We start from the raw sequence: 19,360 nt of genomic DNA on the forward strand, positions 1-19,360 counted from the left end.
CCCCTGAACCGAAACTGTAAGACATGCCCACAAGAATTAATGAATAACAAGCTGCCATACGGAAAAAGGCCATTGGGTGGCAGCAGAGTAAAATATAACAACATACATAGAAAAATACAATACATAGAAACTGAAGAACATAACTTACATGGAACAGCACATAGTTCCAGTGTCTGCACTCTTGGTCCCAAGGCTCTCGTACGTTTGTATGACACGTGGTGCCCGGCGCTCAATCAACGCTGGCGTCACTGTCCCCGCCTTCGGACGAATTGAACATGAAGAGGAAGTCTGGGCAGTGGCTGATCTCTCACTTTCTCGTACGAAAGTGGAGACAGTGACTCCAGCTTTGATTGGGCGCCGGGCACCACGTGTCATACAACCGCACAAGGGACCTGAGACCGCCAGTAGCGACACCTCTGAAATGGCGCCGGATCAGGAGGTGTGTATAGGCCTTTTTATTTTATCAGGGCCAAACATGTAGATGAAGAAGAGGTTGTCCCTAGAAGTGGACAAGCCGATTAAGACCGGACATATCCTTTAATATCAACACTTTTGCAATCCTTGCCACATGACTTGAGATAAGAAGCCAGACCAGGCATTCAATTTGCAGACACTTGTTTTTGGGTCTTTGCCCCTCATCATTGCAAAGCTGGAGGTTTGATTTGGCTAAATGAGAGAACCCTGGTAAGAAGCCTAAGGGGGAATGTTTCTTCTTGTGTAGGTTGCAACGCTGGTGTAAGAAGACTAATAGGCCATGCATTGTTTCTTTGGGAAATTAAAGAGAATCTGTCATGTACAAAAACGCTGTTAACTTGCAGATATGGGATTTCGCGGTTAGGTTATGGCATTAGGGGCGACTGTCAGTCAGTGCCGGGGCACAGTTACGTTCACCACTATGTATTCCAGAGGAATGAAGCTAATTTCCGCCAGGTAGTTGGGCTTTTTGTGGGCCCCAGGCTGCTTCAGAAAGCTATTAGGCTGGTTTCACACTTGCGTTTCAAAACAAAAACGCATGGTGAAAAAACGCGTGCAAATGCTGCGTTTTTTTTAACGCATGCGTTTTTGCATGTGGTGAAAAAAACGCAGCGTTTTGACGCGTTTACATGCGTTTTTTCATGCGTTTGCGTTTTTTAAACGCATGCTGAGAAATGTGTGACAGCTGCCAATCATCAAAATAAAGTAAAAAAAAACCACTATAAACAGAAAGGGGTAGGGATCATAACCCTAACCCTAAAGGGATCCTAACCCTACCCCTAAGCCTAAAGGGATCCTAACCCTAACCCAAAAGGGATTAGGGGTAGGGGTAGGGTTAGGATCCCGTTAGGGTTAGGGTTAGGATCCCTTTAGGGTTAGGGTTAGGATCCCTTTAGGGTTAGGGGTAGGGATAGGGTTAGGATCCCTTTAGGGTTAGGGTTAGGATCCCTTTAGGGTTAGGATCCCTTTAGGGTTAGGTTTAGGATCCCTTTATCACCTTTATGGTGGGGGGTGGCATATCAGTGTGTTTTCTGTTTTTTTTTTAATAAAAACGCATGCGTTTTTAAAGCAAACAAACGCATGTGCTTAAAAACGCATGCATTTCCATTGACTCCAATGTATTTTTTGACACAAAAAAATGCATGAAAACGCATGCGTTTTTATGTGTCAAAAAAAGCCTCTCAAAAATACAAGTTGCATTTCTGAAAAAGAACGCATGCAGCAAAAAAATGCATGCGTTTCAAAACGCGACCAAACGCGTACAACAAAAAACGCATGCGTTTTCAATGTTAAATATAGGAAAAAAACGCATGCATTTTTTTGTGCAAAAAACGCTGCAGACAAAAACGCAAGTGTGAAACCACCCTTACCTATAGATTAACCCCATATCTGCTGGTTAATATTGGTTTTTATACATGACAGGTTCCCTTTAAATATGCAGTCCAGTTGATGGCGTTTAAAGTTATCTTCCTCTCTGAGGAGGCGATTTACGTACTTAATTTCCCAGATGAGTAATGCATGGCATATAGATCTCCTTACTCCCAAAAAGAGGAATATTACCCCTTATACATAGTCGCATGTCCCAAAAATATAAGTTCATGTAATTCATCTTTCTTAAGTAAACCTTTTGGTATTGTAAAAGGTGATTTCCTCATAATTACTCTATAACCTTCCTGGGATCATAGTGGCAGCGACTAGTGGTCTTCTCTTCTGTTATTGAGATGCAATAGCTCCCCCTATCGCCCGACGGTGGGAAGAGGCGTATGAGACCGTACGGGTTATCTGACACCTCCATGTATCTGTACTCTGATGCCAGCCTGCTGGAATACAAAGAGGATATGAAAGACTCCATAGCATTCGGAACAAGAGCCAAAAGATTAAATCTCCTGGGCGAGGGGCATCAGGAGATCTCGTCAGCAGTACTAAGCTCTAAGCCTCCCACAGCAGCTCCTATTAGTTTTACTAGTGGCATTGCAGAAGAGGATTGGCAGCCATGATGTACACTTCTGTCTGCTCTCCCTTTTCTCACTCCGTTTGAATGGGGGGAGATGGGAGGGTTAAACTTTTTGCAGGCTGCGGTCATCGTTACTATAATCGGGGCAGTTGCTATTGATGAAGGTTGCCTATAAAGCGTTTTGCATCATTAACATCCTAAGGACTCAGCCATGTTTTAATTTGTGTCCTTTTTCCATATCTTTCTATGTATCTATCTATACAGTATGGTAAAAAAAGTGAGTATACCGCTCGCATTTTTGTAAATATTTTATTATACCTTTTCATGGGGCAGCACTGATGATATGACACTTTGATACAATGTAAAGAAGTCAGTGTACAGCTTGTATAACAGTGAAAATTTGGTGCCCTCTAAATAACTCAAAACTCCGCCATTAATGTCTAAACCGCTGTTAGCAAAAGTGAGTACCCCCTAAGTGAAAATGGCCAAATTGTGCCCAAATAGCCATTTTCCCTCCCCAGTGTTACAAGGTCTCAGGTGTGAATATGGAGCAGGTGTGTAACATTTGGTGTTGTCGCTCTCACACTCTCTGATATTGGTCTCTAGACTCATCATAGCAAAGAACTCTCTGGGGATCTGAAAAATAGAATTGTTGCTGCACATAACGATGGCCGAGGCTATAAGAAGATTGTCAACACCTTGAAACTGAGCTCCTGTACGGTGGCCAAGTGGTTTAAACAAGATAGGTTCCACTCAGAACAGGCCTCGCCATGGTTGATCAAAGTTGAGTACACGTTCTCCACATCATATCCAGAGGTTATCTTTGCAAAACAGACATGTGAGTGCTGCCAGCATTGCTGCAGAGGTTACAGGGGTGTGATGTCAGACTGTCAGTGCTCAGACTATACACCGCACACTGCATTGCATTGGTCTGCATAAATGCTGTCCCAGGAGGAAGCTTCTCAAGATGATGCACAAGAAAGCCTGCAAACACTTTGCTGAAAACAAGCAATTACATGGATTACTGGAACCATGTCCTGTGGTCTAATGAGACGAAGATAAACTTAGTTGATTCTGATGGTGTCAAGCATGTGTGGCAGCAACCAGATGAGGAGTACAAAGACAGGTTTGTCTTGCCTACAGTCAGTCAAGCATGGGTGGGACTGTATCAGTGCTGCTGGCTGTCATTGAGGAAACCATGAATGCCATCATGTACTGTAACATACAGAAGCAGGGTATGATCCTCTATCTTCAGAAACTGGATGGCAGGGCAGTATTCCAATGTAACAACCCCAAACACACCTCCAAGACCACCACTGCCTTGCTAAAGAAACTGGGGTAGAGGTTCTTTACTGGCCAAGCATGTCTCCAGACCTAAACCCTACTGAGCATCTGTGGGGCATTCCCAAACGGAAGGTAGAGGAGTGCATGGTCCCTGACATCCACCTGCTCCGTGATGATGTCATGGAGGAGTGGAAGAGGATTCCAGTGTCAACCGGTGAAGCTCTGGTGACCTCCATGCCCAAGAGTGACACTTTGGGCTTCACAATTTACACTATTATTCAAGCTGTACACTGACTACATTACATTGTAATCAAAGTGTCATATCATCAGTGTTGTCCCATGAAAAGATATAATAAAAGATTTACAAAAATGTGAGGGGCGTACTCACTTTTGTGATTTACTGTATATATTTGTGTGCGTATTTATGTATATATTAAAACTGCTTTTCAAAACATTTTGAACGTTTAAAAAGAAAAAAAAAATTCTTACAATAGAAATGATTTAACAGAACCCCACTGATCCCCAATACAGGGGTCCTGAGCCCCCTATTCCTCCTCACTATTTGACCTGAGTAAGAGCTATAAATAGAGTGGTGACAAGTCGTCATAGACCAACACAGCCAAATACCACGCTACTTATGTCAGCCCCATAGGCTCTGAATGGGGCAACATAGCTCATACTTGAGTAATAGTTGATTTAAGCTCCTCTTTGCTGCAATGGAAGAAGTTAGAAGATGTAGGGGATGCAGGGCCCCCCGTAAGTAGGTGATAGGTGTTTATTTTTATTTTTTTGTGTGTTTTGTGTGTGTGTGTTTTTTTTTTAATTGCAAACTTTAACAATTTTATAAAAATGAAGATGCTAAAAACCCAAACACCCCCATGTACAAAAAAAAATCAACCTCACACAGAACATATTAAAGTGTACCGCAACGATATGGAAAGTCTGTCATATAGTAGGAATAAAGGAGAAAGGTTAATAAGATTAGTGATAAATTTGTAGCAAATCTACACCAACCCCCTACTTTCTATTCCAGAAGACCTAAAATAAGACAAAGAGGGCAGATACACAGCCTTTAAGTTAATTGTCTGTTTAAATGGAGTCTGTCACGTCCAGAAGTAATTTGCAGGTAAATGGCATTTAAATCCTGAGTTAGTGACTTACGGGAGCAGCGGCTACAGGGAGAGAATGACGTTCTGTTCTACCTGCAGCTGCTTATTGCCAATGATCGGGGTGGAGGTGCTGGCAGAGGTTACAGTCACTACTCAGTCTCTATTGAACAAATCCATTGTAGAAATTCACTGAGTCGTATCAATTCCATATGCTTCAATTCTGGAATTTATCATCCTGAATCAGAATAATCCCGAAATGTAGTGAATTCAAAGTGTTCACATTTTGTGTTGCTGAAGAAGCAAATTTGGGACGTTCACAATGTGCATTTGCCGTTTTATGTTTCGTACATTCCTTGCACAGGACTCTCTATTCTGACAAGTGTCATTCTCTTAACTCAGGGTCTTAGTAAGAAGGTCGGTGTCTCCTCTTCTATCTTGCAAGCACTTTGGATTTCCTACAGCACAGACGGCCTTTCCATGGCACTGGCATCTCTAAGAAACCTCTACACTCCCAACATCAAAGTAAGAAACGGTCACTGGGAACGATCCTAGGACTGGACAGCATGAGTCGAATCACTCGGCTCTGTTGGGGCCTAATGATTGCTGCATTACTGACTCGTGCACTAAACAGTATATGACCTGGGGTATGTGTACAAGACTTTTCGCATTGGGAGATGTGTGCATAGTTTACGCCACATCTGGTAGACTACAGTAGTAGTTCTAGATCATAAAGGTCCATACTAGCATCGCGTCCTCCTGTCCTGTGATCATGCGTCCTATCAGAACTGCACACGTAACTTTGGTTATGTCGGCATTATTCCTGCCGCTAAGGTCCTCTCTGTGTAATGAACAATAAAAGATTATTATATTATTCATGTGGGAAGGGGAACCTGGCACTAGCATGCACTTGAGTCTGCAGAATGTGCCAGCTTATTAGATTTTATGAGTCCTCACATGTCATTGTGTTGGTTGTTTGGCTCATGAATAAACACAGTAGAACAGGACTTGCAGGGTTAGTCCCATGTGACAATATATGATGTAGAAATTGCTAAATTCTTTTTAAAACAAGTAACTTTGCAATTTTCTTTTACATTAAAAATCCTCTCTATTTCTCCATTCCCAAGATCAGTGGAATTTTTTTTATTACATTGTTTACTGTTTATTGTCTAGGTTACCAGCCACCACTGCACTGAAGCTGGCGGCGATCACAAGAGTGCACTTTTAGCACTGGATCCCGGCCGGCTGCACTGCTACTGCACTTCTTCCATACTGCAGAAGCAAAGCTGCGTCATTTTGGGAGAGTTCTGACCAGCAGCACAGCCGCGCCAACAGCCGAACCATCAGTCACGATTATGGGACAAGTCTCTTAACTCACTGGGCCTTTGATGGGTTATTCCAATTTTGGATATTTATGAAAAGCACATCTACAATATTAAAAAGAAAAAAAACAACAGGGCCCTGTCTAGCGCTGCTATGAATGGCTGAGCGTGCGTGGCCCAAAAATAACCTTGCTCAGCTATTTTTAAAAACCGGGAGTGCCGCACATCCGCTGCCACCTCTCAATTTACAGTGGCGCAGAGCAAAGGGCTCATTACGTCTTCATTTTATGAGCTGGCTGGAAATATACCTTTAAGATTCATATGTATTTCATTGTTACAGTGTAAAGACTGAAAAGACTGCACCGCACACACACCACAGTGCCATATAAAGTCGGACTCCGACCAATCTGATTTTAATGGCCTATTCTAGTGATAGTGTCATCAGTATGAACCCCCTTACGTTGTCTAGTGCCTTCACCCAGCTCTCTATTCTCCTGCAGGTGAGCCGCCTTCTAATCATGGGGGGAGCCAATGTGAACTACCGTACTGAAGTGCTGAACAATGCCCCTATCCTGTGTGTCCAGGCCCATCTGGGATACACAGAGATGGTGGCGCTGCTGCTGGAGTTCTTTGTCAATGTGGATGCCAGTTCGGAGAGTGGCATGACTCCTCTAGCATACGCTGCAGCCTCAGGTCATCTGACAATTGTCATGTTACTGTGTAAGAGGAGAGCTAAGGTTAGTATATGAGCCGTCATTAATAATATGTCTACAAAGGTCCCCAGAATAGAAATCTACTCTCTAAACTCAAATTACAGCAAAGAAATCCCTTAGGGTCTTCTGATAGATAAATCCGCTCCAAATAAAACAATGATCAATTCCTGCCCGAGGTCTTTAATGAGGCAGAAGCCGTAATTACGTGCTGCCGTGAGTTAATTAGCTGGTTTGTTTTATTTCTGGGCGGCTGTATGTGCTCTCCGTATACGTCTGTAACACTGGCAAGGCCATGACAGGACAGGAGTTGGAGGGGTTTTATACAGCACCGGCATTCTGTCCTCTCCCCCGCATGTCCCAGAGCCTGGGAACCTGTCCAGACCTGCAGGTTAGTCACTTGACGGCGTTCTGGCAGCCAGACAGAGGGAAACACAATAGCGTTAGATCACAAGATTGTGTTCTGCCTTCTCCCTTAAGCATCTCTGTACTGTGTCAATAGGTGGATCTCCTGGATAAGAACGGACAGTGTGCGCTAGTTCATGCCGCTCTCCGGGGCCACCTGGAGGTGGTAAAATATCTCATCCAGTGCGACTGGACAATGGCTGGACAACAATCCGGAGTCCTAAAGAAAAGTCAAGCCATACAGCAAGCCCTGATTGCAGCGGCCAGCATGGGATACTCCGAGGTGAGAAGGAACACGGCCAAAGATAGGACATTTCCATGCCAGGAAGGGTTTACATTGCCTCTGCTTTTCCTGCACACCCCTCGGTAGATATACCAAAGACTGAAATAACAATCAGGCCTGAACAAAACCGTTCCCGCTGCTCGCTCATGCTGGCCATGGCGGGAGATGTAGCCGTACATTCAGGTAGACACGCAAGACTCATTTCCACCTCCTGAGATCCTAATAGCTGCACAATTGAAAACAAGACAGAACATTTCTTGTTCTTGACTACACAAATCTACATCGACTTCTCCTTCTAAACTTAAAGGGACTTTTGTTACCGTGCACAGATCCGCTGCACGAGGTAATGAAATGTTCAGTACATCACCAACATTTTGTTTTCACCAGATTGTCTCCTATCTTCTGGATCTACCAGAAAAAGACGAGGAGGAGGAACAGAGGGCTCAGATTAATAGTTTTGATGGTCTGTGGGGAGAGACTGGTAAGTGACGGGGCAGTGGTTTATGTTTACTTGCAGTGCCACCTCTCGTATGCCCCTCACCACCTGATTCTTCTGCATCTATCCATCTCAATCTCCTCTGACAAGATTTTTCATCTGATTTCAGCTTTAACAGCTGCTGCTGGTCGAGGAAAACTCGAGGTTTGCCGCCTACTTCTAGAACAAGGAGCAGCTGTATCCCAACCCAACCGGAGGGGAGTAGTTCCAATATTCAGCGCTGTACGACAAGGACACTGGCAGGTAATTACAGGACTTCATTAATATGCCTTGTGCCTACGTATAAAAGTGCAGGGGTGGAGGACAGAACGATCTTTTCTCTCACAGATTGTGGACTTACTGCTCACACACGGTGCAGATGTGAACATGGCAGACAAGCAGGGTCGTACTCCATTGATGACCGCAGCATCGGAGGGGCATGTAGCTACCGTAGAGTTCCTGCTGGCACAAGGTTGGTGTCCTTGTAGGATTATAATCCTGTCACACTAGAGTCATAAGAGTTTTTTTTAAGAACAAAGAAAAATCATCTAGATGGATCATTGAGATCTGACATTTTAAAAAAGTACCAGGAAAAATAGAAAAATAATAATTTTTCAATACTTTCTGTCCTGCGTGACAATCAGGTGACACTGCATAATACTACATGGTCATATATGCCCAGTTCTTGCCATGGGATCTTATTTCACTGCGAATGGCATGAGGCCTAATTGTTACACAGAACGAAGGAAGACTGCAGGGAGAGAAGAAGGCATTTGATGAGAGATTCTGCTTTATATAGAGATTGTAGGCCTTTTTAGAAAATGACTGTATTCCCCAAAATTATATGAAATGGGGGAACCTATATGCAGGTGTTAGTCTGTAAGAATTATTATTATTACTGTCATGAAATGCTAAAGGTTCCTGTTCCTTTAATGAAGATTTATAAATTTGCAACTATATTTTTGGGTGAGATAGCAGAGCCATATATCATCCTAATGAATGTACATTCTTTAGTCAAATGTAAAAACATTCAAATTGGCCCTAGACGTGAGAAAACTGTCAATGCTGCTCAAGTTCTCCATAAACATTCATGCTCGGATTGGCTGATCACGCATAAGCGGCTGCCAGAAACCACTTAAAAATCCATCCTGTCCAATCCATCTCTCTCTGATGGCACAGGTAAAGGAGCCGTTGGGCAGAAAACCTACACATGAGGATGGTGCACAAAAAAACCCACACCTTCCTCTTTCTGTCCAGATTAAATATCGCTACCCTCGCTGTGTGAGCCAAACTAATGAAACTAACAGCATGTTAGAGAAGAGTTTGGCTAACTCTGTTCTAACATTGGCACTTACAGCTCTTGGAAATGGGAACGCGGTAGTTGTGTCCTTTTATCCACTTGCTAATCTATCATTCTGTCTTAAAGGGGCTTCCATCGGGCTCATGGACAAAGAGGGACTGACCGCTTTAAGCTGGGCCTGCCTAAAAGGGCATCTTGCCGTGGTGAGGTTGTTGGTAGAAAACGGAGGTGCCACTGACCATGCTGATAAAAATGGGCGCACGCCACTGGATCTTGCAGCTTTTTATGGAGATGCTGATGTGGTAAGCCCATATTTTTTGCTTCCTCTAATTTTTAGGGATAAGGCATTGACTACGTATGGATCTCGCCATTCTTTGTCACATAGAATTAGTAAAGCCGGTCTTTCCTCTGTATACAGGTGCAGTTCCTAGTGGACCATGGTGCGATGATTGAACATGTGGACTACAGCGGGATGCGCCCCCTCGACAGAGCGGTGGGCTGCAGAAACACTTCCGTCGTGGTGGCTCTCCTGAAAAAAGGAGCCAAAATAGGTATGGAGAAATGTGGTGACCTGTCACCGCTGCCACGTTCTCCTTGGTGGAAACACAGCTGTCCAGATGTTAAGTTTCCCATTCTGTTTAATGTCACTGTACGCAGGCTTGCATGTCCTTGTCCGCTTCTGCCGCATATTGTGGATCTGTCTCGATTTGGTCCAAAGACCGGAAGAGCGGCTATTAAGTAGAGCATGCATTGCATGTTGGCCAGCAGTGCCCCTATACGAGTCACAATTCAGTGATCGGCCAAGGAGAATAAGATTGCTTGTTAATCTCCGTCCCTGCGTGTTGTAATGTCCGTCACTGGTTAGCTGCGTCCCTCTGCGTCACTGCTGCTTGTTTATTATCTGCTGCTCAGACATTAAGCTTCTGTGCTCGCTGCTTTCTCACTCCTGCGACATGGTTTGTTTTCTCTCCTCCGTCACTCCATCCGTTACTCCCTACGCTCCCTCACTCACTACCTTTGTCACAATTGCTTTTTGTCAACATTACATCCCTTCCCTTTATTCTCTCTGCTCCCTGTTTTGTCTTTTTTTTTTTTTTTAATGCTACACTTTTTTGTCCGTTTTTTCTTCAATCAACTTCTCTTTTCTCTGCTACAATTCCCATGTCCTCGCCTATATCTCTTCACTCCTTCCTACCATGTCTTTCTCATGATTCTACATTGCTTCCATCCCTTTTCCCCTCTTGTCTAACTCCTCATTTCTCACTTCTCGTCGTATGTTTTATTCACAATTCTGCCCCTATTTGCTGCTTTAAGGCTGTCAGACCTTACCGAGCCGCCCAAAAGGTTAGAAGTTTGCTCACAGCTTTGCTCCGCATGCCTTACCAGATACTAAGCACCCATTCTCTGAAAGACTAATTAATCTTCCCATTAACCTCCTGACATAGGTGCAGCATCCGGTGCATCTAACATATAGGCATTATGATATGGAAGCACATGAACTCCCTGGCGGATATTCATTTTGCATGTTTGTTTAGATCCCCCTAGTGGCCATATTTTGTCTACCTTTGGCGAGATGACATACTTACAGATACTTTAATTTTCGATAGAGGGAGGGAGAGGACTTGAACTTTAATACCACAATTTGGATGTAGCTATCCAAAAAGTCAATATCAACCCTTTAAAGAGAATCTGTCAGCAGGCTTTTGCTATGTAATGTGTGGACAGCAGGAGGTAGGGGTTAAAATACTGAATTCTACAATGTGACACTTCTGAAGCTGTGTGCAGTTGTTTACCTGCACTGCAGGTTTTATCACTAGGACATTATCACTGCTGTGACTAGCTGCTAGTCAGTCTCTCCCCTCCTGTGATAAACAGCTCACTGTCAATAGACTATGTACATAGAGAGCCTGGTGATGGCGGGGCTAGCTTTCTCAGCTCTGCTTCATTCTAGTGATGGGTTATTTGCAAACAAACCGAGACAAAGAGCCATATCCCTGCTGTGAACGATGGGAGGCGGCACCCAGGTGAGGGCCACTAAATTCTCTGAATGGCTACATCATGCTGCTCTCAGATGAGGTATCAAAAACCTGGTGACAGATTCCTTTTATTGAGCCTTAACAGTCAACACATGATTTGGGATAAGAACTCAAATCAGAAACTCCATTTGCAGACACGTGTTTCAGGATGCTTGCCCCTCCTTAGTGTAAAGTAGGAGATCTGATTTAACTGGGTGAGCGGCCACTGATTGGTGGATTAAAGGGGAATGTTTCTCCTTGTGGAGAATGCCAAGCTGACTTAAGGAGACTTGTAGGCTATGCAATGCTCCTCTGGGAATTTAAATATGCAAATAGCCTCATCAGAGAGAAAGAGCTCTTGAACGCTAGCGCCACCTAATGGATGTAGAAATCCTAAAAGTCAGTATCGACCCATTATCTAGCCTTGCCATGACTTGGGATAAGAAGTCAAACCAGACACTCCATTTTCAGACACATGTTTTGGGGTTTTTGTTTATTATCAGTGCAAATCAGGAGATCTGATTTGGTTGGATAAGAGGCCTCTTTCTGGGAGTCTTAGGGGGAACATTTCTCTGTGGAGAGTGGCCAAGCCATCATAAGAAGACTTGTATGCCATGCAATGCTTCTCTGGAAATTTAAATATGCATTATAATTCCTGCCAAAAGTGTTAAATACTCACTAGTGTAAGAAATGGATAGCTTTGGTACCTGTGGTGCATCATGTTGTTGGCCCAAGCCTTTATTTATATGGCTGGTTTTGCAGACATCATTTGAATTATAATTTTTCTATTATCCCAAGATCCAAGAACAGTGAAACTCTGGAGTCATTTCCTCAAATACCTGTGACATAATTTTCTTGGCCTTTCCAGTGGTAATCCTGACAATGCCAAAATATATCTTGTAGGGATAGAAATGTGTCGTCATGACTATGGTCCGAAATTTACTTTATTGCCTCTTTTAGTGGGGGTTGTCCATCTCTTCATTAAAACGGACCATACGGATACAGCTATTTCTCTGACTAGCCCCAAACGGACCATACGGATACAGCTATTTCTCTGACTAGCCCCTTTTGGATGGATGTTAGGCCCCGCCGAGCAGGCATGTCTTCTCTACGTGTGCTGCAGTCACCTTGGGCAGCTGCTTATCTCCAGGGAGAATAAAAGGATAGGGAAATGAACCTTAAAAATGCCCGTCCTGTTGAAAGGTCCCTTAAACACATTAGATGGTCCATTAATTGTGACAAATTAAATGAGTCAATTCTGCCAACGTTGCTCTACTCTTTTTATTGGGAGCTTGAGGTTCTCTTGCCCCTTGTCTGTGTATTGATGCCCCAGGTCCCAGTGTTTTTATCTCTGCACCATTCTACATCTAGCCCTGGTCTGTCTTGTTTCACCTGGTCCTCTCTGTCTCCCATTTGTATGAATCCCAATGTTGTATCTTCTTCTTCCTCTTAATTTTTTTCCCTCCCTTCTCCTGTTTGGTTCTCCCCTTGCATTGTATTAGTTTTTTTACCCATCATGCATCCTGTACACTACAGGTCCAGCCACCTGGGCCATGGCTACGTCCAAGCCAGACATCATGGTCATTCTGCTGAGTAAACTGATGGAAGAGGGAGACATGTTCTACAAGGTGAGAAGAGTGGGTTGGGTTATGGAAGATGAAAATGTAAGGTAAAGGTTGCTGATCACACAACAGATTTTCAGCCACTGAAAAATTATCCTCGGTCTATAAAGTAATTCATACTGTAAGTCTGATGTACATTTCCTCCAGAAAGAGCTTTCTTCTTGCCAAGTGAAAAAGGGTCATTGCTGTCCAGCTATGGCTCACATAAAAGACGTGCGAGGTGGCTTTGTCTACTGTAGATGGCTTTGATGCAACATTTATTTTACCAGTTGTGCCAAATCAGTGCTTTTTAGGAAAAAACAGTGCCACACATGATCCCGGTTTCAAGGCGAAGAATTGATATAATTTAGCTAAAACAAGTTACTAAGTTTGTAAAGCCTCATTCAGATGTCAGTGATTGTTCTTGAACACAAAAAAATAGTCAGTTTCATCTGTGTTTTTGATCCAATTTTAATCAGTTTGGGCACTTTCTCAGTTTTTCACCATCAGAGTTTAATCAGTTTTTTTATTGTGTGGAAAAAAAACAAGATGGAGGGTTATGAAGCCCCTCCTGTCAAACAGTATGTCAGAATCGGAGAGTACACAGATGGCATCTGAGTGCTGTCCAATTCTTTTTTCACACACTTATAGACTTGTATTGGGCAGTACGATTCATGACTTTGATCAAAATCGGACAATTCTCCGTGATTTTGTGAAAAGCTGTAGAACATAGCCATACAAGTGGTGGTTTCGTCTCAGTAATTGCTGTAGGACATAACTTCAGTTTACTAATAATTTCTGCTACTTCCAAAATAAATACAGGTGAAGCAAGGAGAACCACAGGCCTCACTCCTGTACTAGCCACAAAAAAAAAAACAGGCAGAGTTTGCCGTGCATTAATTGGTTTCATAATGGCCACATGTACGGGCACCCGAAGCCCAATAGTTCTTAGGATTTACAATTATCAGTGTAGATGAAGTAAAAACATTAATAAATCATAAAATTATCACAGCCTGATCAGTAAATTATTGCCACATTATTAGAAGACTTTCTGCCAAGTGCACAACTTTCTCAAAGGTCATTGCGAGGCAAATGGGAACCTTGCTGTCCCGCAAATGGCGTTATTCTAAAGGAAATGTCCATCAGTTTCTCAGTGCATGACTTTACAGACAGTCGTACATGCGGCAGTGGTTTGAAAATTCATCTCAGGTAAAGAAACCTTAAAGATACAGGTCCTTCTCAAAAAATTAGCATATAGTGTTAAATTTCATTATTTACCATAATGTAATGATTACAATTAAACTTTCATATATTATAGATTCATTATCCACCAACTGAAATTTGTCAGGTCTTTTATTGTTTTAATACTGATGATTTTGGCATACAACTCCTGATAACCCAAAAAACCTGTCTCAATAAATTAGCATATTTCACCCATCCAATCAAATAAAAGTGTTTTTTAATAACAAACAAAAAAACCATCAAATAATAATGTTCAGTTATGCACTCAATACTTGGTCGGGAATCCTTTTGCAGAAATGACTGCTTCAATGCGGCGTGGCATGGAGGCAATCAGCCTGTGACACTGCTGAGATGTTATGGAGGCCCAGGATGCTTCAATAGCGGCCTTAAGCTCATCCAGAGTGTTGGGTCTTGCGTCTCTCAACTTTCTCTTCACAATATCCCACAGATTCTCTATGGGGTTCAGGTCAGGAGAGTTGGCAGGCCAATTGAGCACAGTAATACCATGGTCAGTAAACCATTTACCAGTGGTTTTGGCACTGTGAGCAGGTGCCAGGTCGTGCTGAAAAATGAAATCTTCATCTCCATAAAGCATTTCAGCCGATGGAAGCATGAAGTGCTCCAAAATCTCCTGATAGCTAGCTGCATTGACCCTGCCCTTGATGAAACACAGTGGACCAACACCAGCAGCTGACATGGCACCCCACACCATCACTGACTGTGGGTACTTGATACTGGACTTCAGGCATTTTGGCATTTCCTTCTCCCCAGTCTTCCTCCAGACTCTGGCACCTTGATTTCCGAATGACATGCAAAATTTGCTTTCATCAGAAAAAAGTACTTGGGACCACTTAGCAACAGTCCAGTGCTGCTTCTCTGTAGCCCAGGTCAGGCGCCTCTGCCGCTGTTTATGGTTCAAAAGTGGCTTTACCTGGGGAATGCGGCACCTGTAGCCCATTTCCTGCACACGCCTGTGCACGGTGGCTCTGGATGTTTCCACACCAGACTCAGTCCACTGCTTCCTCAGGTTCCCCAAGGTCTGGAATCGGTCCTTCTCCACAATCTTCCTCAGGGTCCGGTCTCCTCTTCTCGTTGTACAGCGTTTTCTGCCACATTGTTTCCTTCCAACAGACTTACCATTGAGGTGCCTTGATACAGCACTCTGGGAACAGCCTATTTGTTGAGAAATTTCTTTCTGGGTCTTACCCTCTTGCTTGAGGGTGTCAATGATGGCCTTCTTGACATCTGTCAGGTCGCTAGTCTTACCCATGATGGGGGTTTTGAGTAATGAACCAGGCAGGGAGTTTATAAAAGCCTCAGGTATCTTTTGCATGTGTTTAGAGTTAATTAGTTGATTCAGAAGATTAGGGTAATAGGTCGTTTAGAGAACCTTTTCTTGATATGCTAATTTATTGAGACAGGTTTTTTGGGTTATCAGGAGTTGTATGCCAAAATCATCAGTATTAAAACAATAAAAGACCTGACAAATTTCAGTTGGTGGATAATGAATCTATAATATATGAAAGTTTAATTGTAATCATTACATTATGGTAAATAATGAAATTTAACACTATATGCTAATTTTTTGAGAAGGACCTGTAATTTACCACCAGGTTTTTGCTGCCCTTTGAAGGAGGACCCTGATTCCAACGACGTATAAAATTCTGAGCTCCTTGCTGTAGTTTTGATAAAGCCACTGCCTTTATGCAGCTCTGCTAGTGCGCTCAGTTAGCTCCTGCTATGTAGTATTCAATATTCATAAGCTCTGTCTATCCACAAGCCCATTGATTAATTGGTAGGTTTGGTAACTATTCAGTGTGTCGTAAAAAAACATGGTGCATGCGCAGGGCAAGATGGATCTAATCTCTGAGAGGACTAGCAGAGCTGCAGCAGATGAAAGTGATTTTTTTTTTAAACAAAATAAGTCTTGTAAGTGACCGAGCTATGGAATCAGTGTCTACGTTCATATTTTATGCTGCACTCAGATTGGGTAACATAAACCTGCTGACAGATTCCCTTTAAGTCACAAAATTATGAGTAGCAGAGGAAAAGGACTAGGGGGGAGCTTGAATTGGTGAAGAGCGTAGTCTCTCTTCCCATTGCATTAGAGCCCTACGTTTGCATTATATACTGGGAGAATTCAACTAACGCAGCAATTGTATCCATAGGCTGTTACTCTGGCCGCAGTATGCCACTGAACATTTTGGCATCTATCAGGCTGATATTTATAATACTTTTTATTTTTTACAATTATGATATTCTATGCTGGGGCATAAGGTAAAAAAATGTGTATCACGTGGTATATATTTCTTTTTAATGGGAGACTACAGGCAATTTTTGCCCCGTACGCCTTTACAGTGCACATATCCTCCTGATATATACCGCCAAAAGAAGATTCTAATGCATTGTGAAGAGAGTCCTAGAGATGATCCAACCTCTGGATACAAATGAGTCGCAGAATTATTGATATCTGGGCTCTGTATGGGTAAATTTACTAAAAAAAAAAGAGGAGCAGGGAGAGGCTGATGATAAAGCGATGGACCAAACTTTTCCTGTTTGTAAGGAAGGAGTTGTTTTTATAAAGGACATAATGTTTGTGAGATCGAATCCCTTTACTCCCTCAGAAAGGGAAAGTAAAAGAAGCTGCACAGAGATACCAGTACGCCATGAAGAAGTTTCCTCGAGAAGGCTTTGGAGAAGATCTAAAGACTTTTCGAGAACTGAAGGTTTCTCTTTTACTCAACCTGTCCCGATGTCGTCGGAAGATGAACGTGAGTTATCCCTTCATAGCATGAATCGTCCGGCGGTCTGTCTTCTATTCCATTCTACATACAAAGCTCACTAAGAGTACTGAAGCTTCCCCATACACATTAGACTAATATCAGTCAATATTGATATTGACTGGTTTGGCCAACAGTCTAATGTGTATGAGGGTGCTGGTCAACTTATCGTCGTGGAAGATGCCAGTTGGGCATATCCAATTTCCAACAGCTGATCGCATGGTCTCCCAGAGATAAGCCTCCGGTAGAGGTGTCCGCCGATGGCTTTCTCATAGAGAACAGAAAAGTACTCAGCTGAATGAGTGCTCCTGTGTATGGGAGAGGCGGCCAAGATGACTGTCGAACGAACGATCTGCCGAAGCATTGTTTAGCCAATAGTCAGCTAATGTGTATGGTTGGTGTTTTTTTACTACACTAGTAGGTAATTCAAATTTTGACTATAAATTTGCAGGAAAGTCAGTTGTTTGAGTAGTAAGGACAAAGAAGACAATTTGATCCTCTTTGGGATGGTCTGTGCATCGGTTGATAAAGATAAATTTGCGGTGGTCATGTAATTAGATCCTCCACTTCAGGAACGATATATTTTCTGTTAATGTGGGTCTTATGTACGGTAGCTACATATTCTTGTAGAAAAAAATGGTTCTACTTGATAATTTACCTAGATGTCCTTCCCAGTACACCAACATTATGTATTGCATTACTGAGACATTATGCTGCATCTAAATTAGTTGTCTGCCATAAGGAATTTTAAAAGCAAAAATTAAAACATACCGTATATACTCGAGTATAAGCTGAGATTTTCAGCCCACTTTTTTGGGCTGAAAGTCCCCCTCTCGACTTATACTCGAGTCATACCCAGGAGTCGGCAGGGGAGGGGGAGCGGGAGCTGTCTAATTATACTCGCCTACTCCTGGCGCGGTCCTGCAGGTCCCTGCTTCCCCGGCGCCGGCAGCTTCTTCCTGTACTGAACGGTCACATGGTACCGCTCATTACAGTAATGAATATGCGGCTCCACCTCCCATAGAGGTGGAGCCGCATATTCATTACTGTAATGAGCGGTAACGGTGACCGCTCAGTACAGGATGAAGCTGCAGCGTCGGGGAAGAAGGGACTGCACAGCGCCAGGAGCAGGTGAGTATAACGGGGAGGGGGAGCGCTGCGCTGCGCGATATTCACCTGCTCCCCGTTCCGGGCACTGCTCTGTCTTCAGCAGTGACGCTCAGGTCAGAGGGCACGGTGACGTGGTTAGTGCGCGCCCTCTGCCTGAACGTCAGTACTGAAGATGGAGTGGCGCCGGAACAAGGAGCAGGTGACTATTGAAAGTGCTGGGGGCCTGAGCAATGGAGAGGTGGGTGTGTGATTTATTTTTTTATCGCAGTAACAGCAAATGGGGCAAGTGTCTGTATGGAGCATTTATGGGGCCATAACGTTTGTGCAGCACTATATGGGGCAAGTGTTTGTATGGAGCATCTATGGGGCCATAACGTTTGTGCAGCACTATATGGGGCCATAACGTTTGTGCAGCACTATATGGGGCCATAACGTTTGTGCAGCACTATATGGGGCCATAACGTTTGTGCAGCACTATATGGGGCAAGTATCTGTATGGGGCATCTTATAGGGCCATAATCAAGGTTTGTGCAGCACTATATGGGGCAAATATCTTTATGGAGCATCTTATGGGGCCATAATCAGCATTTGTGCAGCACTATATTGGGCAAATGTGTCTCTGGAGCATCTTATGGGGCCATTATTAACCTTTATGCATGATTATATGGGGCATATTTTAATATGGAGCATCTTATGGGGCCCATCATAAACTTTATGGAGCATTATAAGGGGCTCCTGATTCAATATGGATATTCAAAAACACAACCTACTGATGTCTCAATTAATTTTACTTTTATTGGTATCTATTTTTATTTTTGACATTATCCGGTAGCTGCTGCATTTCCCACCCTAGGCTTATACTCGAGTCATTAAGTCTTCCCAGTTTTTTGTGGCAAAATTAGGGGGGTCGGCTTATACTTGGGTCGAGTATATACGGTACATTTAATTTATTGTTAATGTAGTCTGTTTCTCTGTATTAGTTTCCCATGCCCTCTCTGTGATGGTTTGTAAAGTTATTTTGTCTTTTTATTCAGGTGATTAGAAGTTAAATATGCTTTTGTATTTCTTTGATTCTCCCTTCCATATTTCCTCATGTGCCGAATTTTTTTGCTCTCCTCTGTATCTTTATGGAAAGACTTTGCTCTCATAACCTGTTTGATATTGCAGGACTTTGGAATGGCAGAGGAATTTGCCACCAAGGCTCTGGAATTGAAACCAAAGTCATATGAGGCATACTACGCTCGTGCCAGAGCCAAAAGGAGTAGCAGGTAAGACCGAACTGGATCCACACCAATCACA

At 43.1% G+C, this 19,360-nt stretch overlaps 1 protein-coding gene across 7 annotated transcripts in view; it reads left to right on the plus strand.

Annotated features, from left to right (window-relative positions):
* The window catches only part of TANC2 (tetratricopeptide repeat, ankyrin repeat and coiled-coil containing 2), a 656,536-nt gene that overhangs the window by 629,934 nt on the left and 7,242 nt on the right, over positions 1-19,360 (plus strand). For 5 of the 7 annotated variants that reach the window (XM_069751346.1, XM_069751349.1, XM_069751350.1 and 2 more), the window contains 12 exons: positions 5,221-5,343; positions 6,641-6,877; positions 7,353-7,538; positions 7,926-8,019; positions 8,144-8,277; positions 8,362-8,485; positions 9,440-9,615; positions 9,732-9,864; positions 10,628-10,657; positions 12,865-12,956; positions 16,796-16,942; positions 19,229-19,329. In XM_069751346.1, the coding sequence (XP_069607447.1) occupies positions 5,221-5,343; positions 6,641-6,877; positions 7,353-7,538; positions 7,926-8,019; positions 8,144-8,277; positions 8,362-8,485; positions 9,440-9,615; positions 9,732-9,864; positions 10,628-10,657; positions 12,865-12,956; positions 16,796-16,942; positions 19,229-19,329 (1,577 nt within the window). The remainder of the gene's footprint in view (positions 1-5,220; positions 5,344-6,640; positions 6,878-7,352; positions 7,539-7,925; positions 8,020-8,143; positions 8,278-8,361; positions 8,486-9,439; positions 9,616-9,731; positions 9,865-10,627; positions 10,658-12,864; positions 12,957-16,795; positions 16,943-19,228; positions 19,330-19,360) is intronic. The other 2 variants (XM_069751347.1, XM_069751353.1) reach the window with 1 other exon arrangement.

The sequence above is a fragment of the Ranitomeya imitator genome, chromosome 2 (assembly GCF_032444005.1).
Source record: "Ranitomeya imitator isolate aRanImi1 chromosome 2, aRanImi1.pri, whole genome shotgun sequence".
In the NCBI taxonomy this organism is placed as follows: Eukaryota; Metazoa; Chordata; class Amphibia; order Anura; family Dendrobatidae; genus Ranitomeya; species Ranitomeya imitator.